The sequence below is a fragment of the Hippocampus zosterae genome, chromosome 1, assembly GCF_025434085.1.
Source record: "Hippocampus zosterae strain Florida chromosome 1, ASM2543408v3, whole genome shotgun sequence".
Classification (NCBI taxonomy): domain Eukaryota; kingdom Metazoa; phylum Chordata; class Actinopteri; order Syngnathiformes; family Syngnathidae; genus Hippocampus; species Hippocampus zosterae.
The window spans coordinates 8,835,400-8,859,262 of NC_067451.1; the positions used below are offsets into that span (position 1 = coordinate 8,835,400).

General features: G+C 43.9%; 2 protein-coding genes across 4 annotated transcripts; both read left to right on the forward strand.

Moving 5' to 3' along the window:
- The first annotated feature begins 104 nt into the window (after positions 1–104).
- gm2a (ganglioside GM2 activator) lies at positions 105–3,763 on the forward strand. Its single transcript, XM_052073262.1, has 4 exons — positions 105–342; positions 525–677; positions 1,825–2,007; positions 3,364–3,763. The coding sequence occupies exons 1-4, from the start codon at positions 112–114 to the stop codon at positions 3,520–3,522; spliced, it is 726 nt and encodes a 241-aa protein (XP_051929222.1). The 5' UTR covers positions 105–111; the 3' UTR covers positions 3,523–3,763.
- A 3,101-nt stretch (positions 3,764–6,864) lies between these two features.
- pcdh12 (protocadherin 12) lies at positions 6,865–20,010 on the forward strand. 3 transcript variants are annotated; one of them, XM_052065501.1, is made up of 5 exons: positions 6,865–10,077; positions 14,212–14,306; positions 14,777–14,928; positions 17,281–17,436; positions 18,547–20,010. In XM_052065501.1, the coding sequence occupies exons 1-5, from the start codon at positions 7,255–7,257 to the stop codon at positions 18,771–18,773; spliced, it is 3,453 nt and encodes a 1,150-aa protein (XP_051921461.1). In that variant the 5' UTR covers positions 6,865–7,254; the 3' UTR covers positions 18,774–20,010. The 3 variants fall into 3 exon arrangements, with proteins under 3 accessions (XP_051921461.1, XP_051921545.1, XP_051921632.1); XM_052065585.1 differs by having other exon boundaries at positions 14,215–14,306; XM_052065672.1 differs by lacking the exons at positions 17,281–17,436; positions 18,547–20,010 and adding an exon at positions 16,467–16,670.
- Positions 20,011–23,863: the final 3,853 nt, after the last annotated feature.

Consider the following 23,863-nt stretch of genomic DNA (forward strand, 5'->3'; position numbering starts at 1 on the left):
CTGTAAAATGTGTCGGAACATGCGCGTGAAAATTCACTGAAGATTTTTCGGACATCAATTCTTTGTGCCGTCCCACGTCACGTGACTGGTCGTATGACCCGCCGCTGCGTTATGACGTCAAACGCGGAAGAAAACAGAGTCGCAGCAGTCGGACGGACTGTCGAGTGTGCAGTTGCGTTATTCACCGGCGTTCTTTTTTATTTTTATTTTTTGCTCATTTTATTTCACCTTAACCAGGCAAACATGAGGAACGTTGTAATGTATGCCGTCACGTTGAGCATCTTGGGAGTTGTAGTTTTAACCGAAAAGCAGCATGGGTGGAAGAGAATCAACAAAGTCGCGGTGAGGATGACTCGAAAACGTGTCTGTGTGTTTGTTTGTACATCCCCTGTAGTAAACATAATGACCACATGTTTGGCTTTATCAAAAGTGCACATTATGTTTTTTCGTGTTTGATTTGCAATGAATTTCACAGGACATTCTGTACGGTACGCGTATTTCAAAACTAGTCTTTCCGTGTGCAGTTTTCAGGCTTCGCGTGGAAGAACTGCGGGAAACCAAAGTCGCCCGCGGTGCTGAAGACCCTCAGCGTGTCTCCCGACCCTATCAACATCCCCGGAGAAGTGACCGCGTCTGCGTCGGGATCCACATCCGTGGAGATCCGTGCGCCTCTGACCGTAAGTACTGGACATACGCACACAAGGGCGTATTTTGTCATTTGGCAGCAACAAACAAAAAAAAGTCAGTCCTTTAAAGCGAAAGAAACTTTATTAATCCGTTTTGGTTTTTACGAGGCGCAATTTGCTTGTCTTAAAAGGTAAATTCGACCCAGGCGGAACTTTTACGACAACTTTTTTTCTTCCTCTTCCTGACACCATTAAAATACTTGAACAGGCTTTTATTGCGATGATGTGTCAGCTCCACAGGTTGATGACACCAAGCGTCGTGAGACGTTGCTTGGAAACCCAAACTTGAAGCTCAAATTAGAAAGATTAAACCTGACTTGAAAGCTTCATTCTAAACCCCAACATTTCTTGACTTGAAACTGTAATGGTGGAAAGACACGTTGATCCTCTCCTTTTTCATCTATAAGTGGTTCTAACAACAAAGAGTATGCCGAAAAGTGGTTATGATCGAATGACTCTGCGTCTTATGTGTTGTGTTGTATTATTTTGTTATTGTTATTGTTATTCTGACTTCAAGATGGCTTAGTGAGAGTGGCTGCTTTTACAGCAGCTCCTATACTTTTTGTTCTTCTACTTTCTTCCTTTCATAGCTTTGCTGCTGTAAATTTAAAGTGTCTCCATTGTGAGACAAATAAAGATTTTCTTATTCTTATTCTATTATTATTATTATTAACCTTTTTTCTTTTTTTTTGAAAGATTTAAGTCATATTTGAAACCTTCACCTAGCCTTGGAGCCTTGATTTAGAACACCATCCTCTGTTCAAAATTCTACTTTGACACAGAATTGTTGACTTGAAACCCAAATGCAAAACGAAACCCTGCCTGGTGCCCTCCTTTGAGACTTTAACCTTAGCCTCAGTCTCTAATTTAACACCCAAGGCCTTGTTTGAAACCCTACTTTAGATCTGCTCAGAAGTTCATGTGACAATCGTGTGATGGCGCCATAAAAAATGTTAACAATCAAGTCTCGTGACAGGTCGTCAACAGTCCATGGAGCACCACTATATTTAATGGTCACAATACAAAAGTAAATCCTTTCAAATTTGACTTTGAACAAGTACTGCATGTGACAGGAAGTGATCTTACAACAACCAGCATTTTCTGGAACATCATGCAAGTGTTTGTGTTTCCCGGCCAGGTGAACATAACTTTGGAGAAAGAGGTGGCTGGTTTTTGGGTGAAGATACCGTGCATTGATGAGCTGGGAAGTTGTCAGTATGCTGACGCCTGCGACATTTTGACCCAGCTGATTCCTCCTGGACAAGACTGCCCAGAACCACTACACACCTACGGACTGCCCTGTCATTGCCCCTTTAAGCCTGTAAGTGGCACTGCACACAACACGCCAAGTACACAACAACTGGATTAGCAGTAGCACAAGATAGTCACTTCCAACTAAGTGCTTGTATGATCCCCTTTAGTGATCGTGATAAATTCCGGGTCGCTTACGGTGATCAGCTGCGTGCGTTTACCTGGTCGAAAGTACAGTAGCCAATCAGAGTCACCTTGGTTTGTGTAGCGTTGTGCACCAATGATTTGTCATTTCATTGTGTTTTTTTTATCTGTAAAGCACAAAAACAGGCCATTTGTTTCAAGCATTCTCAATCACACCACACATTTTCACTTTTGAAGTGGTGGCACCTACTTTTGAGCCACTTGAAAGGCTGTGAAGGCCGCCCTCTGCTGGCCAGATCTTGACATTGCAGCCTATTTTACCATAATATATATTCCTCTTCATTTTATTTTTGTACATTTATTGTAAATTTGAGTATTTTTAAAACATGTATTTGTATGTTTTAATATTGTATTATATATTGCACATTATTATTCAATATTTTAAATTTACAGTCCTGTTCATAAAATTCTAAAGTATTCTCTACTCTAATTGGGGGACGGGGGGAATAAAGACAATGACCATTCTAGATAATGAGAAAAAAATTGTGTTAACTTTTATGTCATCTTGTCCAGCCTATCTACCAAAATTCAAAAAAATTGTGCACTAGCATCCATGCCAACACTGTTGCTAACCAAAACAACAGTTTCCAGTCCCACAAACAACACAGCTGGTGAATCATCAAAATGAATTTCGATTTGGTGATTCACCTTGTTGCTCAGCAGAATTTATCCAAAAGCCAATGGGGAAGAAAAGCCTTTTTTTCTGCCAACTCTGTAACTCACCAAAACAGCAGATTACAATCTATCAACAATATAAAGGAATGATTCATGATAAATACAGTCAGAAAACGTGCCAATAAGAGTCTTCAGCTTTTTGTCTGACCAATGTCACTTGTTGCTAGGCAGAATGTGAACTATAAAACAGTCGTTTTTCCAGTCAATCACATTCTGCTTAGCAACAGGCGATCAGTGTGAAGGCAGGAAAGGGAAGTCAGCAAGGCCTGTCAGAATGAGTTGCAGACGTTTATGCTAGGTTCACACTGAAGTCAAATATGACACAGATCAGATTTTTTTGCCTGTATGCAAGCTGTATCAGATTTTTTTTTGAACCAGTCTGATCAGCTCAATTCCGAATTTTTCAAGTCGATTTGGGTCACTCTCATATGTGGTCCAAGAATGGAGGCCAAAAAAATCTGAATTGAGCAGGAAGTTTTACAGTGTAAACCCAGCCTTAAATGATTACTCTGTATTAAATATGAACTCTTCTGTTTATTGTTTTGAGGGGTCTTATGCGCTGCCTGAGTCAGACTTCTACCTGCCCATCATGGATGTTCCATCGTGGCTCACGAACGGAGATTATCGTCTTCAGGGAGTCCTGGGCGGCAGTGATGGCACTGAGCTGGGCTGCCTCAAGGTGGCGCTGTCGCTCCATTCTGAATAAACGCCTTTTTTGAAATTAATAATGTAGGATTCTTTACTAAAGAGATAATTCTTTTTAAAACTGCAATAGCCTCATGTTCATTTGCTTTTTTTCTTCATTAATAATCTTTTTTTAATCGAGTTTGCTTAATAAATGATGGAAAATGAAAACAATGGAGGTTCATGATGGAATAATTTGCTGGCGGTTGTGTGAGAGTGTTGCACAGTGTACAGTTTTTTAATTAACATTTGTTGATCATTTATCTCATCTCAAGAACAAAATGACAACATGCCCCCCCCCCCCGCAAAAAACAAACACCTGTTGTCCGCTAGAGGCTAGAAAATTTAATACGTTTGATCAATTGACATGTTTGACATTGTTTTTTGAAGCAGGCATCTTACTACTCCGAGTAATACACACACACTCAGTGAAAAGTGAGTGCTGACGCGTGTGTTAGTTTGCACAGGAAGGCTCACAATGACAGGAAGAAACAAGGAAGGCCACACAAACCCACACACAAAAATGAAACATTTTATTGTCTCATGACAATTATGATTAAATCTCCCAAAACACACAAACATATTCTTTTAAATATCAACTTGAATGATCGTGTAATGGGTCAATAACTGTCACCTGAAAACAAACACAGTTGAAATGTCATGTGACCATACATAATCAGTAATCCATATCTTGTGACGATAAACACATAACTATCGATAATGTTCACACGATAACATAATTGTGCAAGCGCAATAACGTCGCATGGATTTCATGTCATGTGACCGCAAACCAATTTAATCATGTCTCCCACCTTTGAACGTTTTCATATTAGCCCGTTGCTAGCGCACGCCACCAACTTGTAATGTAGCACCGAATGAAGGCCTCACCTTTGACCCCCGAGCTTGAAGTTTGTTTGTTTGAGGCAAGTAGAGTGGGCCGCGGGGTGGGGGTGGAGGGTTGGGATTTAGGGAGGAGGGGTAGACAATATAACATGTCCGTCAACACTTGAAGGCGAGGGGCTGACAAATGACGTTAGTCATCGAATAGAATAAAGGATGATAAGGTGCATACTGATGATGTATACAGTATGATGAAGATAGAATATATTGATGTGATATGCATTTTATTTTATTCTCTTCTGATGTCATCAGTTGTTTTAGCTGGTGTGCATCCAGGCTGGTCAGATGTCAGGCAATCAGATTAGATTACCAATGAAAACAAACACACACACACACACACACACACACACACACACACACACACACACACACACACACACACTCTGCCTGGATGTAGTAGGCAATCATATTGCAGCAGGCTATTCTACTACTACTCTAGCGTTTCCATAATATCTCAATTCCTCCCAGCTCATCAGTACAGCATTAATATTAGGAGCTCTACAGAGGCAATAAATATATGACTTCATCCTGACATATTGTCTATCTACATGTTGTGGCAGCACCATTTGTGTTCATTCTTTCGCTTAAAGGGCTAAAGAACCACAACTTAGATGCTTATTAGCATTAAGCTAGTACGTTGAAGGGTTAGCTATGTGGTTGTTTAAATGACAAATTCCCTTTGCTTTAAGTTTAATTAGAGTGAACATCAATTGGGAGAGGTAAAAGCTGAACTAAGCGCAATGCAAAAGATGGGCCAAATGACTACTTGTAGAAAGAAAATTGAGTCACTCTTAAGGTACCACGATACAAGCTCATACTTTAAACCAACAGAAAGTACTATGTACATATATGTATAGATACTGAATTTAAACATATCTTGGATCATTTCTAGTAAAGACAGAATGAGAAAGAATGCAAGTTTGTTGTGTCTCGTGCCACCCCCACCAATTCACCCCCGCCTCCTCCTCCAAGCAGGACATCCCGTCTACGGCCTTCACCGCCGCCTGACCGCTTCCTTCATAGGAAGAGAAAAGAAATACGGGAGAGGAGGTGAGGGAGATTAAGACGGGCGAGGGGTTCAGAGTAGCCGAAGGAGTCGGCTGGCGTGGCGAGCGGGCGATGAGATGCTGATGTAGAGGGAAGCAAAAGGGGTCAGGGGTCAGTGTGCAATCAGCGGTACAGAACAATTGAAGAAAAAAAAGGAGGGGGAATGAGTTCAGCAGCTGTCAACACGGGCAAAGGATTCTGTCACTTGACTATAAACACAATTTAATAAACTTACATGGAAAACACAAAATCATGAGACAAATGTTCAACGGGATGTGACATGAATGTAAAATAAAGCCAGGTGACAATAAACACATTTGATTGGAAATAGATCCATATGACACTGATCACATGAAAGTGTTAATAATGTTTCGGAACTGAACAGAACAAAGGATGACAAATACTTTTAAGATATCCTTTATTTATTCCACACTAGGGAAATTTACGGTCTACAGCAGCAAGATTGTGGGTAGAAAGAAGAAAGACGAAAAAAACAAACACCGTTCAATTAAGTGCAATATAAATACAAAATGGATAAGTAACAGTGCTATTTACAATTGTTTTCCACATCATTTAGTTATTATTAGTTTTTTTTTATTCAGCAGCCTGGCAGCAGTCGGTTTTATTTAAAACAATCAAACAACATTGCCTTAAAAATTGCTCTGTAGCATAATCCTAAAATATAACAGACAATGCCATTGGCATGCTAACAGTTAGCATCGAAAGCCACAGTTCAGGAACAACGGATATTTGAATGGAGAAGATGGGCCGACGCATCTACGATTGTCCTTTGCTCTGTACGTCTTTTTATCCTGCCCCGAGGTGCCAAGGTGGACACACCAGAAGGAGCAAACCAATGAATCGGATTGCAGCATTGTTAAATTCTTTACAATCTATTTAATTACGTTCTTATTTTCCTCATTATCTTATGTTTGAAGACAAGTATGTCGAATATGCTAAACATTGGCTCACTACGATGACGGCTCAAACAGAAATGCCTCTTTTGCCACTTTGGACATTTTTTTCTGCATTTTTCTGCATTTCAATGCTGCCTTCCGAGACCACAAACAACAACTCCACAACAAGCACTGCGAATAGAGTTTGAAAGCTGTAATTGTACCCCTGTGAATGTAACAAATGTGTCATTTGTGGACAAATTTAAACTGCCACCACATGAACATAACACCCGAAACCACCGGCAATGTCCATGAGTCGCCTTCACGCCACACAGAAAACTTTTGGAATCATCCTCAGGTCGGGAAGAGACTGCAACCGGGTGTCAGGTTTCCTCCAGACGGGAGGTTTGGGGGGATTGTCCTCCTGCTTGTCTGGGATTCATTTGCATACCACCCTTCCCACCTGCTTTCCCATTGGCCAAGCCTCTAGCATGTGTGTACTCACTTCCAAACTTCCTCAGTCGAGAAAAAAACTTTCCAGCGGTGAGGAGGATGATGAAGTGCACAGCGAGATGGTGGGAGCAGCTGTTGGAGTGAGCAATGCCAGCGGGGATCATAATCGGCATGATGATTTGCTCCTGCAGTGAAAATAAACCTAGGAAACCAACTTTTTTTTTGTTTTACTACTGGAAAAAATGATCTGATGCTCACTTTTAGTCTGAGCTCATTTTTGAGGATTTTATCACAAATTGTTGTGATCGACTGAGCACGCTGGACGGATACCTGAATCGAACCTTTTCTCCCAAAACGTAACCTTTTGTTTTGAACTGGAAAAATGATTTGATTGTCACTTTGATTTGATTTGATTTCTTTTTTTTTTAAATGTTAATTCATCAGTAGCCATCTTCGTCATGTTTCTTCTTCAACTCCTTGTGGTTCTGAACGTGGGCTGGAGGGCTGGCTGCTCCGAGCCGTCGTCCATTACCATCCAGTACCGCGTCTGGGAAGAGCAACCTGCGGGAACTCGGGTGGGCCGGCTGGTGGACGACCTCTGGCAAATGGACCAGGTGGGTCCTCTGGAAAACTTCCAGGTTGCGGAGCATGGGTGGGCCCTTCCTTTTGCCATCAATGCCGGAGATGGTGAGATCTCCACCCAGGGCCGCTTGGACCGGGAGGAGCTGTGTCGCGGTGCAGACGAGTGCGAAGTGGCCTTTAGTGTCCTGTACAGGAAGAGCGGGGCGGTGCACTGCCTGCGGGTTCACGTGGAGGTGATGGACCTGAATGACAATAGCCCCAGCTTTGCCAGTCCCGTCCAGGAGTTGGAGATCTCGGAGACGGCCGGATTACGGATGAGGATTCCGCTGGAATGCGCGGTGGATCCGGATGCAGGAGCCAATGGAATTCAGACATACACGTTGTCCTTCAACCAGCATTTTGAGCTAGACGTGACTTCTGCGCTGGGTGGCACCAAACAGGCGGAGCTGGTCGTGATCAAAGAATTGGATCGGGAAGTTCAAGGATCCGTTGAGCTCACCTTGACCGGGTGGGACAAAGGGAACCCGCCGAGGTCTGGGAGTGCTTTAATTCGTGTTTATATTCTAGACTCCAATGATAACAGTCCTACCTTTGAAGACAGCGCACCCATGGTGGAGATACCTGAGAACACAGAACGTGGGACAACGATCATCCATCTAAGAGCCACGGACCCCGACCAGGGTGCCAACGGGGAGGTGGAATACTCGCTGAGTAAGCACTCACATCCTGACGTTCAGAGGCTCTTCTTCGTGGATCCACAGAGTGGCGCTGTGAGCATCAGAGCTCCTCTGGACTACGAGGCCCAGACCTCTCATGAAGTGGTGGTACAGGCCCGCGATCGCGGACCCAACTCCATTCCCTCACACTGCAAGCTCCATGTCAAGCTTGTGGATGTCAACGACAACGCCCCGAGGATCCACATGACCTGGACTCATCCCAGCTCTCCAGCTGCGACGGTGCTTGAAGGGGCGCCAGTAGACACCTTCCTGGCTTTGGTGAGGGTTTCGGATGCAGACTCTGGAGAAAACGGGAAAGTGACGGCTATGATTCAACACGGTTCCGGCCCCTTCCATATCAAAAAGATCCCCGGTGAAAATTACATGATCGTAACTGCGGGTGTCTTGGATCGAGAGAAAGTGATGGACTATAATATCACACTGGTGGCGCGGGATTACGGAGATCCGCCATTAACCTGCGTGAAACACCTGCCTGTCCTGGTTTTGGATGAGAACGACAATACGCCGGTGTTTTCCTCAGATGTTTACAAATCTTCATTCAAGGAGAACAACGTCGCAGGCTACCAAGCCCTCAAGGTCCAAGCGCATGACGCAGACTTGGAGCTCAGCGGCAGAGTTTTGTACTACCTTTACAACTCCAGCGACGTAAAGTCTCCCACCCAGCCTTTCTCCATCCACCCAACCAGCGGTGTTGTCAGCGTCGTTCAGCCGCTGGACTATGAAGAGTACCACTCATATTTATTCCTGGTGGAGGCTGTGGACCAGGGTCACCCGCCTCTTAGGACCACAGCCACGGTGCAAATTGACATTCAGGATGTGAATGACAACTACCCGGTCATCAAAGATCCGCGGCCCAAACAGGGCGTGGCTCAGCTCAGTGTTCCCATCAATATGGATCGTGGGACCATTGTAACGGAGCTGGGTAGCGACGGTGAGGAAGGATTGACCGCTTTGCCCACCGAGCACTCAGTCCCACAGGGATTTGACGGATTTCTTGCCTCCACCATAAAGGCTGAAGATTCCGACTCGGGACTGAACGGACAACTCCAATACTTCATCACCGATGGCAACCCCCTCTTCTGGTTAGATCAGGCCACGGGTCAATTGTTTGTCAACACCACCAACGCCACCCAACTCATCGGGAAAACAGTGAAGGTGGACATTTCTGTCTCTGACATGGGGACCCCCAGCCTAGCCACCAAGGCCACACTGGAGGTGACTTTCATCAACCTCAAGGATCACTTGAAGAACTCGTCCACTGGGGACCGGGGGCGGTTCAGTTTCACCATGATGCTGGCCATCTGCTTGGGGGCGACGTGTCTTCTGCTACTTCTCGCCATCGCCTCGGTCACAACCTTCTGCAGACCCGACAAAAGGGAGTACCGGGCCTACAACTGCAGGCAGGCTGAATCCACATACACGTGCCATCCGCGCCGTCCACAGAAGAACATCAGAAAGTCGGACATTCAGCTAATTCCCGTAATGAGGGACCACAAAGAGGAGATCGTGCTGGAGGACAGTGAAAAGACGCCACTCACCCCGTCGCATGACCAACCCCCGGAGAAGGTCTTAGAGTTGACGCCACTGATGATGAACTCGAGCTTCCATTCCCAAACACACCTCGAGGGCGATATCCCTCATGGCAGGACTCTACGAAAACCTGCACACATCCAACTGGACCCCACCTTGCCTCTGACGCCGGTGACTTCCTATTGTACACTTCGCAAGGCAAGAAACCAGTCGTCAACGTCGTCTTCAGGATCCCATTCGAGCACGCTGAAGCGGAAGGCGGCGGAGACGGCAGCTTCGACACCTCAGGCGACTCTCAGAAGGCCCAAGACATCAGAGGGTCGCGAGTCCAGTGACGCGGAAAAGCAACAGATGCTCCGGAATCTGGTGCGACTGTCCATGGCGGCCTTCGCCGACTCTATTGAATTCTCGTCGGCCTCCCCAGAAGTGCAGGTGAGTCCTCAACCTTTTTTTTGCGCGGCACCTTCTGGCGCGGTGGGTCCCACCATGTCAAAATGTACATTATATGTCACATCACATAATGAAATCAAACATCATATACATAACCTGATTTACATGCATGATATGAGTTACATACAGCAAATGATGTACATACAGGTGTATCACTTGATTTACATACATGATGTTGCTTGGCTAACATGAGTGACATTAATTACATGGCATGACTTACATACAAAAACCATCACTTCCGTAACTCACATGACACAGCACGATTCATATATGTTGCAAGACTGAAATAAGCTACTACACATGACACGGTGTACATATGTGAGATTTACAAATATGGCTCTCATATGCTTCATGATTTTCAGTACATTGTGTGTCACATAACGACGTGGTGGTGGACCCCAAAAAGCAGGCAAGAGGGAGGAGCACGGTGTATTTGAAGAAGTGTATTGATAAATCACAAAACTAACTCCTAAACAAACAAAGTCCAAAGTATCAAACAAAAACCATGACTGAAGCTCAAAACTATCAAAAACGGAAACATGACCTAAACTCGACAGACAAACAAACATGACAGCAGCAAAGAGCAACAAACATAAAATTAAAGTAGCCAAGAGCAAACAATAACCCGACAGTGAGTGCTCATGCTGGGAGTACTTTTAAAGCCACTAATTACCTAACGACCAACAGGTATGCAGCTGCAGGGAAAAACCCCACAGTGCCACCTGTTGGTCACAAACTGGAACATGACATTGCGTGACTTAAACGCGCCACATGATATGACTTACCGAAACAAAAAAAGATATTACAGTCCAGCCCCCGCATAGGGTCGCAGATTTTTTTTTCCATAGCACACAAGAGAAGACGACCTGTATGATTTTCTGTATGTCACACAATTTCCACAAGTGACTCAACTCATCTTGACAGCATGTGACTTACGTGTGTCAAATGATTTGCACATGTGCCGAGACTTAAATGTCAAATGATTTACTCTCACACATCATGACTTACATGACCTCCATACAGCATATCATATCCAGAAACGGCAAAATAAATTTGTGCCTAACGTGATAAGATGCTAATGCTAATGATGCGTTTCACACTGTTTGTTGTCTGGATGAATGTGTGCCGTAAACCCTCGACTGCTTCTGAGCAACAATGGATGACACGAATTACAAACAGTTATGTGACTTCCATCCGTCACATGATTTCCGTCTTCATTCCAATTGGATGTGATCAAGGCTCCAGTAACTTTGCATTAATGATTTCCCTCCATCTCCACAATGTCTTTTTAATGTCTTATTTACTCTCTATCTCTTTCTCCTCTGCATTAATTGTGTTCGCCCGCCATTGCCAATGTGTGATCACTTAGGATTCAACATGTGCTTACAGTTAGCGTGTCGCTAATTAACTAGAGCCCCCACTTGCTGCCTTGCCGTCCTCTCTTGCCCTCCCCCGCAGGCTTTGAAATTAATCTGAAGTGAAGTCCATTAGAGAATTGGGAGGAACACATGCACGCGTACACACACCACTGCCAGAGTAAGTCATCAAACAGGAGCCTGGAAGGAAAAAAAAAACCAGTGCGTCTATGTGCATGTTCGGTGAGTGATGAGTGTGACTGCCAAAGGCAGAAAGCGTATTCACGCGCCGGTGTATCATTCGTCAGTGTCATCTGCCTCCAGAGATGCTGCTTTCAACTCAAAGATCACATATCAATGCACAATGAATGTGTGTGTCTGTGTGCGTGTGCGCGCGCGCGCTCGAGCGAGCGCAATGTGTAAAACGACACCATCGTTCTGCTTTGCAAAGAAAAAAAAATTGCTGCAAAAGATTTTACAGCATTCAGTTTGTGTCTAGGGTAGCTCAGTGGTTGACTGGTTAGCGCGTCTGCCTCACAGTGCAGAGATGCAGGGTTCGATTCCAGCTCTGGCCTTCCTGTGTGGAGTTTACATGTTCACCCCATGCCTAGGTCGGTTTTCTGCGGGTTCTCTGGTTTCCTTTCACATTCCAAAAACATGTGTGGCAAGTTTATGGTCAATCGTAGTCGTCAGTAGGTGTTGTAAGTAGCCAGCCCTGAGTAGCAGTACCTGTGGCCCCTTTCACGTTGCCTTCATGGTACATCAGAGGGTGATCGGTCAAGCTGTCATTTATTCACCCATTCGTCACTTTGAGGGAAAGGAAGCAGTCAGCGTTTCTACCCAACATGCATCAGTCCTCACCCGCCCCCGTGGCCCACTTGGCACCAGTACCGCTTCGGACGTCGGCCTCCTCCCTCTGACTTGGAGAGGAACTTGCCTGTTACACACACACACATGCGCACACACACACACACACACACACACACACACACACACACACACACACACACACACACACACACACACACACACACACACACACACACACACACACACATTTCAGCGCCCATCCTGGAAGGAAGGCAGCCAGAAAAGAATAGACTTTTTTTTTTATGTGAAGGTCACTTCCTGCAAAACGCACGTGCAAAAACACACCAAGTCGTATATACATCTACACACACGCATGCACACGTTGATAGATTAACCTTCACTGGTGTGCGTGTGTGTGTGTGTGTGTGTGGGTGAGACGGACATCAGCAGCTGCTTCTCCCATAATGCTAAAATCCCACTCTCACTGTGTGGTTGGTTGGCGTTATTTTATTGTGACTCACACGTCGGAACATCTCGACTTCCACGCGTCGAAGACCTTACATGTCACTTACGTCACATGACTTACATACATGACTTCCAAGCCTTATGTCACATTTGCGCACATGCCATGACTTATATGACTGCCACGTGTCACGTGACCAACACAGGCCACCACTTGTGCATGACACACGACTTGCGTACACGCCATGACTTACAGGACTTCCACATCACATGACTTCACTGTATAAAAGACACAATGTCCCGCGTGTCACATGACAGACAGGAATAAGTACAAGTCGGAGTCATGACTTGGTTACGTCATCACACACACAAAATAAAATATAAAATAAAATAAAATTGGCTTTTTAGTGGGCGGCCCTGTAGTCGAGTGGTTAGCACGTCGGCTTCACAGTGCAGAGGTACCGGGTTCGATTCCAGCTCTGGCCTCCCCGTGTGGAGTTTGCATGTTCTCCCCGGGCCTGCGTGGGTTTTCTCCGGGTGCTCCGGTTTCCTCCCACATTCCAAAAACATGTGTGGCAGGCTGATTGAACACTCTAAATTGTCCCTAGGTGTGAGTGTGAGTGCGAATGGTTGTTCGTTTCTGTGTGCCCTGCGATTGGCTGGCAACCAATTCAGGGTGTCCCCCGCCTACTGCCCGAAGACAGCTGGGATAGGCTCCAGCACTCCCCGCGACCCTAGTGAGGATTAAGCGGCTCGGAAGATGAATGAATGAATGGCTTTTTAGTTTTTCTGAGTTTAATTTACTAGATAATGACATTTGCCGCTCAGAGCCCACACCTTTTTTGAATACTGCCATTAAGGTCAAGGTCAAGGTGATCTTTATTGTCCAACATGCTTACGTATGACTTGCAGCATAGATGAAATTTCTTCCTTTCAATCCTTAGTGCAAATATACATACAAACATGCTGTGCATTAAACACACACAGCTAAGAAAGATAGCAGCTACACTGTATAAAAAAAGACAATGCGTAATCTGAACAGTAGAAACTAATTAATGGCCCATTCATTCAAATCATATCTAAAGAGCACAAGGACAAAAACAAATCCTTCATAATTCTAAACGCTGCCCTTGACTGAGCTTTTTAATGATTTATTTCTTTTGTCGAAACGATGACTGTGGATGGTATGATGAACAATGACTTCTCAGCTACGTTGTTTGAAAATAATGCATAGGAGTGACAATACAAGAGCCAAATGCACTATTCTAAAGTCTGAGTCGTATGAAATTTTGATTCAGACAGTTTCGGACCACCCGTGGCTACCACGTCGCTCAGCTACTGATGTTGATTAAGTTTGCCGTCCATATTGTATTTGGAATAATGGGCTGCTGTACACCGGGCATACCCGCTGTACAGCTGATGGCCAGGTCAGCCTTTACTTTGTTTGTTGATGGACTTGAATTTAATTGTCATCCTTGTTGTCGTGCAGCAGATTTCTCAGCTGCTGTCGCTCCTACGTCAAGGTCAGCTGCAGCCTCGGACCAACTTCCGCGGAAACAAATACTCTCACCGAGCTGCCGCAAGGTCAGTCTGTATCCTTTCTCATCTTCTTCGTCTTTGTCCCCCCCCCCCCCCCCCAAAAAAAAGCACAGAGTACATTGAATGGACATCAAGTTCACAAATCAATTTGTCCCACCCCCCATGAGTGCAAACATGAACTTTTAAGAATGGTTGACTATGGAGGGGCAAAGGGTGGTAGGGTGTTCCTAATATTTTGACCGTTGCATGAAACTGGAGAAAGTGGTCAAATGATTAGCAACAGCTCCCAGTATGATGCAGTACAACACTGGGAGCTTAATGGAGACCAATGATCGTGTGTGTGTGTGTGTGTGTGTGTATGTGAGAGACCTTCCATGCCTGAAATAAACGGAACAGATAAACAGGAAGTCATATGTCATACAGGACGCGGGCCATCATCCGACACTTGAATTTGAGCAAAAACTAGACATAGCAGCATCTTCAGTGATGTATTTATGTTACGCGTGTGCATGCAGGTACGCGGGTCAGGACTGTTCTGACTGGCAGAGCACCAAGGACAGCGGGCACGGAGAGAGCGAGGCGGGCGACATGGACTGGGAGGTGGGGAGGGACTCACCCGTCGACCCCCATCTTGAGGAGGGATTGCACGACCTGCTCAATCAAACTGGTATGCCCACGCACACAAGTGAAGGGACTCAAATGTTGAGGCACGACGATATTATTCTTTCCGTTTGCAGCAGATTATTTCATCTGATTTGCTACTTATGGAATGTTTAACTACTTTTGTCCTCAACATACCACCCTCACATTATTTGTGTTGACATTTTAAGTGTGTTTGTGTGTCATGGTGACGCACATGTGGATGTGTGTGTGTCTTCCTACTATTGTGGTGGTCTGAGGCTTGAGGCCCCTTACAGAGGGTAATACCACCAAAACCAACACCCCCCCCTCGACAAATACTCTGTGTGTGTGTGTGTATGTATGTGTGTGTGCGCGCGCCTGCTCGTGTGGAACCTTTGATTCCGTCGCCAACATTCCAGTGCTCTTTTTTTTTATTTTTGGGCCCTTTGACTTTTTTCTTTTTCCTCCTGCGGGGTGGAGATTTGGTTTCAGGAGGAGTAATGAATTAATGCAATTTCCCCAACTTCTGTACAGTTGAGGTTTGGTTGGCAGTCACGGGTGAGCTGGAGTTAAGAATCGAGACAGTAAAAAAAACAATGGGGGGATATTTTTTTTTAAATTAACCAAGTTAAATACAAATAAGAGAGCAAAGTCAAACACCACTATGGAAATAAATCGGAACCAAGAAAACATGTTAAGAACCAAATTAATCGCCAAATAAAACATTTCATTCCAGGAATTGTTTCAAAATATGAAGTTGAGGAACAAGTCAAATCCAGTAAAAATTGAATATGAGGTCAACATGCAAAACCATTTTTGAACTCCTGAAAATGTGAACCAAATCAATCACGCAAAAACAATTCCAAAAAACAACTTATCGCATTTCGGCTGAAGTCCAAAAACAAGTATCACCCCCCCCCCCCAAAAAAAGAAGAAAAAAAAGCCTGAATGAAGTGAATTTTGAACTCATGACAAAGTTCAGAATCAAGTCGGTCCAAAAAAAAAATTTTTTTTTTTAAAGTCAATGAATTTGTGGCCTGATACTGGATGGCGACCAAAGACAAATGATGGACTGTTTACCAATCTCTCTCTTAAAGAAACACAATCATCACTTTTTCATTCAAATACTGTATACTGTAAAATTGCACACAGATCCAAACCAGTGCTGTGATACAAACGTTCTAAGTGTATCTGTTCCCAATTAAAACTTTAAAAGCTTTTCAAGAGGATTTAAACTTCTGAAACAAAGACAGGAAAGAAGGGGCTCAACTGAGTGGGCGCCAGATCCCCAACTACTGCTTGTGTGTGTGTGTGTGTGTGTGTGTGTGTGTGTGTGTTGCGCGCGCCTGCTAATGGCTTGCATGTGTCTGACTGAGATTGTTTGACTTCTTTTTTGAAACTACACCTGAGGCGACTTCTGCTGTTCAACTGTTTGCCATTTGAAACGTTTCATTTGTTGTTTACGTCTCCTTTTATTGTCAACCAACACTTGAAATGTACTTTTAACACCTGACATTAACAGAGAAAACGTGTCAAAAGTAAGTAAAAATCAAACAAAAAAAAAGCTGAAAATCACATTAACAGGAGCAAGACAGATGAACAGATGTGGCCAGAACAAAAGAACAAGAAAAACTCACACAAAAAGAGAATAGGACAGAAAGATTGTCATAACAGGACTACAAGAACAGACAAAATCAGGAGCAACACAAGAACAGGCAAGGAAAAGGAACAGAAGAGCCGAGGTCCAAACTAGAACAAAAAACACGACAGAAGAGCGAAAAAAAAGAACTCAAGCGAGTCCTAAATGAGAACAGGACAGAAGAACAACAACAATGAAGACCGAACAGAACACTGACTCAGAAGGAAAGGCAGGGATGAACAACAACAAAAAGAGGAACTACCGGTACATTGAGAAACAAGCAAAAACAGTCCAGAAAACGAAGGACAAGGCAAAGAAGACAGAGGAAGAAGGACAGGGACAGGAACATAAATAGGCAAGAACAATACGGGAAAAGAACAGGACAGGCAAGGTATGAACTTGAGCAGGGACAGACAGGACCAGAGCAAGTCAGGCCCAGATAGAAAAAAAAACCCAGGACAAAAGAAGTACAAGAATAAATATAAAAAGCAGAACTAGAAGACTGATATGTTAGGACAAGGGGAGAACAGGACAGGCCGGAATGAAATAAGACGTACAACAAAAGAAGGACCAAGAGCAGATGAAGGATCTTGACAGGACAATTCCAGATCAAAACAAACATTTCCTGTACATTGACTTTCTCATGTTCACTTTTCTCATGTTCGTGAAAGAATTCAAGGCTGTGACAACACAAACAGGAAGCGCAGAGAAATCCGCCATCACAAAAACAGCGATACTGTGACACACGTGTTCTTACAGAAGACATCAGTGACCCGTCGTGGATGGCGCGTCTGTCTGTGACTCTGTCGGGAGATTACCACGACAACGTCTTCGTGCCCAACGAGCCTCCATCCTCTGATAGCGAGCTGATGCCGCGTCACGCCTTGGACTCCTCGTCATCCTTCTCCACTTTCGGTACTGCAACAGAAATTTTTCTCTGTCATGATGTCACTTAATGCGGTTTGATGATCTTTTTAACCATTCAGCTAGAAAGATGCATTGCCTCAATCGCCACCCTGAGAATTTATTTTAAGACCTTAGCCCTCATTAGCAGTTTCAAAGGGCAACATAACAATGGGAACGTATGTCTTTCATGAGTGAACCCACAAAAAGGTCAGGAAGGCATGCACCAAAACATTTAAGAGGTCAAAAATTTGGTTTTGAAGGAGCCATTTAATGGACATTTTGGCCTTTCACGCCTATTTTAAAATTGATCCCCCTCACCTTGTTTCAGTGAGAATGATTCCATTTGGTTGGCATATCTATTGGGACTTGACCCACAAAAACCCACAAGAAATCAATGCCTGAAATAAAATAGCCATTTTAGGGGTCATTTTCAAGCATGTTCGCCCCTGGAATTTATTTTGAAAATCCAACCACCACAGTCAGTGTTATGCAGCTTTGTTAGGCATGTCGATCATGCGTAGACGCTTGTAAAAAAAATCTCAACAAGCCATAAAAGAACAAAACAAAACAAAACAAAAAATAACTTCAGTCTGCCGTTTTGGTTTGATGTGGTCATTTTAGGGTTCTTTTCAAGAGATTCTTTACGCGAAGATTTTTTTGGGGGGGCAATTTAGCCCGCAAAACAAAATGTACAAAGCAACATGAAATTTGCTGCTCACATATGTCATGAGAAGAACTCCAAAAAAGTCTCAAGAAGCCAAGCCGGAGAAGACACAAAATTTTCCATATTGGTTTGAAACAATCATTTTAGGGGTCTTTTCCAAGCGACCAGCCCCTGGATCCTGACTATTTTTTAAATTCGGCCTTCAAAGTTGAGTTTTCCAGAACAATATGAAGTTTGGTTGACATCTTTATCACAAGTGGTCCAACAAAAAAAAGTCACAAAAAGTCTGAAAAGACCATCTTCCTTTTTCCTTTGAAGCAGTCATTTTGTCCATTTTCACAATACTGTATCGTTTTAAGAGTGTCAATGATGAGGGCCAGAAACGACTGAACACATCCATGAATGCATTTTCAAATGTTTTGAGACAACTCACAAGCTCTCGTTACCTCTCTCAGGAAAAACCCCAGACAAGGACAGCCCACTGGGCGGGGCCTTGCTCTCGGAGGTCAGCACGCTCTTCGAGATGCTGATGACGCAGAAAGCCGATGCCCACCCGGGCCCTCGAGCCGACGTCCTCTACCGGCTGTCTTCGGCATATCGACGCTCGTTGGAAGTGGATAGCGGTACGCCCGCTACTAGCACCCAAATGAGAGGCCTGCCCCCACAGCCTGGACACTTTTGACACTGGAAACCAAAGAAATCACAGCGAGTGTTATGTACTATCATTTGCTTTGTAATTTAAACTATTAAGTCATTTGTCCTTGCTTGACTGCAACAGTTCCAAACAGAAATGCATAAAAAAAAAAAAAAAACGCACACCGTGTCCAAATAATCCCTACATTGCCGAAAATGTCCTTGACTGTTGTCAATTGGACCTATTTGAATTGTTCTGTTTGTTTCACTGTATTTATAGCAGTCCAGATAGTCTGGAGCAACACAATAGAGTGTCTACAAGTATAAACGACAACATTACAAATAAATGAAAACAAAATGTGAAACGCTTTTATGAAGTATACAGACTTAGATAAATTTCAGTCAGTCTGGGAGGTCTGTGAGTCTCTTTAGAGTGAGACAATCATCACAAACAATACATTAGGTCTGAGTTTGTTGGGTTGATTTCCTAAATTTCCAATGTTTATCATGAAACTTCGACGTTAAGTTGCGCCCACCTGCAATGACCAAAACATTTTGCTCGTCATATTCGGCTCTGTAGTCTGGGGAAAAAAAGGCCTTAAAATGGCCGCCTACCTGTATCTCTTCAGGTATTTTTTTTGAGACTATTTTGCAGACCATCTTATGACCGACACACCTACCAAATTTCATGTTGATCAGTCAGTCTCCAGGGGGATGGATTTAAACAAAAACTGGAGGTTTGAATAAGGGGAGTCCATGAAAAAAAACAAATCAAAATAAAACAAAAAAGTCTAAACGGCATTTACATTGTAAAGTAAGAATTCCCATTCTACGTAACATTTTATTTTATCATTTTATTTTGTTTTGGGCGGTTCACATTTCGTATTGAGTTTCATTTCTTCATTTTGTTTGTACTCCTGGGCCACCGTAGCACAATGACAGACAAAATCATCATACCGAAAAGCAAGAAGCACAGTTTCATTGTAAAAAATGAAATGTGGCATTTATGACTCTTTTTTTTTTTTTTGGTAATGTCAAACGTTGATTGCACTGACAATTGAGCGGCTTTTTAAGGGAATCCAATTTTGTCTTGTGTCAACACTGAATCAAATCAGGCTTTATACTCAAAAGAGGAAGATGAAGACATGGAGGACGTGAAGACAAGTTGTCACGAGAAGGTCGCTGGGTGGAAACAATGAAGAAGGGGAAACAGGAAATGGGAGAAAGGAAGTCGCTTTGATGGCAAATAAATGGAGGGAGGCCAATGGCCACCAGACTGTTTTATATTTGCGAATGGCTCATTAAGTGAGGTCTACCTTATGTATATGGGGGTGTACGGATATGGGGGTCGATGTACATGGGGGCCGCATGTCTGGTGTTCACCTGCTGAGAACACATGTTGACCACATTGCATGAGCAGACTTGAAAGTGTGACAAACTATGGGAGAAAAAGCGCTCTGTACATAATTTTGGCTCCTTATTACACATGTTGTACTTTTCTTTCCAAATAAAGTTCACGTTTAAACCCTGACGTCTGTTTTTGTTTGCGTACACGTGAAATAGCATGTTTGCTAGGTGCACTGCCCCCCCCTATTGGCCATTAGTCGCCATTACAACATACGGACATGTAAAGTCCTTTTGTATTCGAAATTCTACGAGCTCGGCAACTTTGAGTTACAAGGATGATGGTGGTAACGAAAAGGAGCGGCAATAAAGCCAAAACTGGCCATGACAAAAGCGACACTGACGACAACAAAATGAGAAACGACATAAACAAGCGCAACCATAATGACAACAAAGTCAAACACCCACGGTGACAACATGAACAACAGACACAAAATTGGTACCATCGAGACAACAAAATAGGCATCTATCTACTTTCGCGTCCATTAAATTGTGAAAAATTGGATCGTGATTGGGACATCCATACAAAACAACCACATTAACAACCAAAGAAAACACCAAACAGCACACAACAAAAACATTAAAAAGATTACAAAATGGGGAGCAGTGACAAAAGCAACTACGGACATTACAACAACACCAAAAACAAAAGCAACAACTACCACCACAGTTACAATGACAACACAATTAAAAAAACAACAACACACACACACAATAAGAACAACAAGAAAAACACAAAGAAGAGCAACAGCAGTGAAAACAACAAAATGTGGGCTTCAAACGGGGGAATTGGCCACCTCACCTAGCACACCATCACAATGATAGAGTGACTGGAAGTGTCACAGAAAGACATACAAAATGCAGCCGTCCGATGGAAATATGTAGTCACGTTGAAGGCTGTGATGATTATGTTGCTTATACTTCCTGAGCTTTGTTGTCATGGTAACCTAAGTGAAATATAATATAGTGTAAAGGCTTTTAAAGTGGGCAAATCCTCTCTCCCACGCTCCCATCTGCCATGTTGAATAGCGTCCGTTGCACATTTGTCTTGATGATGAGGTGAAAAGGTTCCCGCGCTAAGCTCTCACCGACTCGGCCGTCATACATCAGCCCGCTTTTCAACGAATGCTGACTCGGCCGGCCTCATCTTCCACTTAGTAGTTTGTGTGAAAGCCAAAGAAAGATTTAAAGCTCAGCCGAATGAAACAAAGAGGCAAAGCGAGTGTGCAAAAAAGAGCAAAACAAACACTTTGCTTCCCTGGCGGCGTATACGTGCGTGCGCGGCTAATGCGCTTCACTATTAAATGTGTCACCCGCGACTCGGAATGCGAGGAGAAATGTAATAAAAATCTGATTAAAAGCAGTTCGCTATTGAAGTTCAGAGTGCGCTGGCTCGCTCCCTGCGGAGTGGCATACGCATAAAAGCCGAGGAAATATTAGCCAAACAGTAAAAGTAGGATAACAACAGGTGTTTAATTTTGTTGCAGTCATCTTGAGATGATGAAACATTGCAAATAAACCAATTTAAAGGCCAGAAACCGGCAAGGAACGCTTGCATATAAGAGCAATAGTACAACAAAGTTGCAGCAACACAATAGAAAGGCCATCACTTCATAAAAAAAGTACACAACATTCTCAAGGTGAACTCGGTGAGAGCTCGCTTCATATATCCAGCTAGCAAAGAAAAAACAGCAATAAAAACGATGACTCTTGAGAAAAAGATGACAACGACAACAATGATAACACCAGCAAAAATGACAACAATAAAAACAGCAACAACATCCACAAAAGCAACTACAGGATGTCAATTAACAATGACAAACGATGGAAACAACCATGAAAATAAAGACAATGACGAAAAAAAGCGAACAACAAAATTGCCAGCAACTAGGCAAGATAAGACATTAAGCAACAACAACAGCATGGAAAGAAAGATCATAAAAGACGAAAATGTAAAAAAATGATACTAAAGGAAAAAAAGACCACGAAAATAGAACCACGAAAAAAATAATGCCAAAGGGGGAAAAAAAACCCCACCATTTGCTACAACTCAACAATAACAATAGCAACTCAGCAAAAAAGCATCAGACAAGCACCAAAGACACCCCAAAAGATGGCAACAAGGAGGCAACAATAAAATGATCAAGAATGGCAACAAGAAAGACGGACAGCCACATAGACAGTAGACAACACGAAGTAGAACAAGAATGACAACGAAACAACAAACGTTGCACTTCAAACGTAGAAGTGCAACAAAGCTAACAATGATGCCAAAGCAAACAACGGCTAAGTGGGACAGCAACAACAACAGCAACTAAAGTGCATTTTGAGATTACCCACTGTTATTCTCTTGTTGAATTGTTTTTTAAACAAAAACGATTGATTTCAGGACATCAGAGGACAACAAAAACAAGAGAACAGCATTAAATCATGAACGAGTCTCTTGTTGTGTTGTTGCAGATCTAACCGCCAGAGGGCAGCAGCCACCCGCGCATCAACGCGACTAACTCGGGGGAAGTGACAGAACAACACTTGCACGTGCTTGTCCCCAACAAGCAAAAAAAGTGTCAGACCTCTTTTGATTTTGAACAAGATATAGCCAAAGAGGTGCTAATGATGCTAGCCACATAAAATACAGCAACAGAAAAGATATTGAGAAGAAAATGACTAGCGGCGGCGGCCCGGTAGTCCAGTGGTTAGCACGTCGGCTTCACAGTGCAGAGGTACCGGGTTCGATTCCAGCTCCAGCCTCCCTGTGTGGAGCTTGCATGTACTACCCGGGCCTGCGTAGGTTTTCTCCCGGTGCTCCGGTTTCCTCCCACATTCCAAAAATATGCATGGCAGGCTGATTGAACACTCTAAATTGTCCCTAGGTGTGAGTGCGAATGGTTGTTCGTCTCTGTGTGCCCTGCGATTGGCTGGCAACCGATTCAGGGTGTCCCCCGCCTACTGCCCGGAGACAGCTGGGATAGGCTCCAGCACCCCCCGCGACCCTAGTGAGGATCAAGCGGTTAGGAAGATGAATGAATGAATGACTGGCGGCACGAGGCCGCCTCACAGTGCAGAGGTGCGGGGTTCGATTCCGGGCCATAGCCCCTCTCTGTGGGCTTTGCATATTCTCCACATATTTGTGTGGGATTTCTCCCGTCTCCTCCCACATTCCCCAAACATGCGTGGTCGGGTAATTGATCACTCTAAATTGTCCCAAGGTGTGACTGTGCAGGTCATCGGAATGTTCAGTGTAATAAGCGGTGAGGTGTTGTGGTTTGCATCGGCGCCATCAGAAGCTGCTGATGGGGTTTCAACCCACCTCCACTCCAGCTGAGCGGGCTACAAGGGAGCGGGGTCCAATTCCAAATAATGAGAGATGCCGAGGTGATACGGCAAAATGAAGGAAGGCGACAGAGACGGATGAAGGGATGCTCACATGTATGAAGAGCGCCGGCCGCTTTCCAGGTCTCGACCCTTTTCAAATTGGAAAGCTGACCGATCTCGGGCCAAATAAATCAACATTTGGAGGTTTTCACGTTCGCAAAATTGTTGCAGCTGTGTTCATCGAGGGAGACAGTTCCATTTAGTATTTGTGGTGCAGGTGTGAAATAAAAAAAAATCCAAGCCAAAAAATGCGTGGAAATTGCAGCCCCATGATGGTGATGGCACGGCACGAAGCGAACATTTTAGGCTCATCTTGGCCATCCACTCAAAATCCAAAATTCAGCTTCCAAATCCAGGATG

What these genes read in the sequence shown, in the direction of transcription:
- gm2a (XM_052073262.1), top strand. Translation starts at nt 112, where the DNA reads ATGACGTCAAACGCGGAAGAAAACAGAGTCGCAGCAGTCGGACGGACT. An exon ending in AGAGAATCAACAAAGTCGCG is followed by an intron (nt 343 to 524) that starts GTGAGGATGACT and finishes TTCCGTGTGCAG; the next exon opens with TTTTCAGGCTTCGCGTGGAA. An exon ending in GTCATTGCCCCTTTAAGCCT is followed by an intron (nt 2,008 to 3,363) that starts GTAAGTGGCACT and finishes TATTGTTTTGAG; the next exon opens with GGGTCTTATGCGCTGCCTGA.
- pcdh12 (XM_052065501.1), top strand. Translation starts at nt 7,255, where the DNA reads ATGTTTCTTCTTCAACTCCTTGTGGTTCTGAACGTGGGCTGGAGGGCT. An exon ending in TCTCACCGAGCTGCCGCAAG is followed by an intron (nt 14,307 to 14,776) that starts GTCAGTCTGTAT and finishes GTGTGCATGCAG; the next exon opens with GTACGCGGGTCAGGACTGTT. An exon ending in GTCATCCTTCTCCACTTTCG is followed by an intron (nt 17,437 to 18,546) that starts GTACTGCAACAG and finishes TACCTCTCTCAG; the next exon opens with GAAAAACCCCAGACAAGGAC.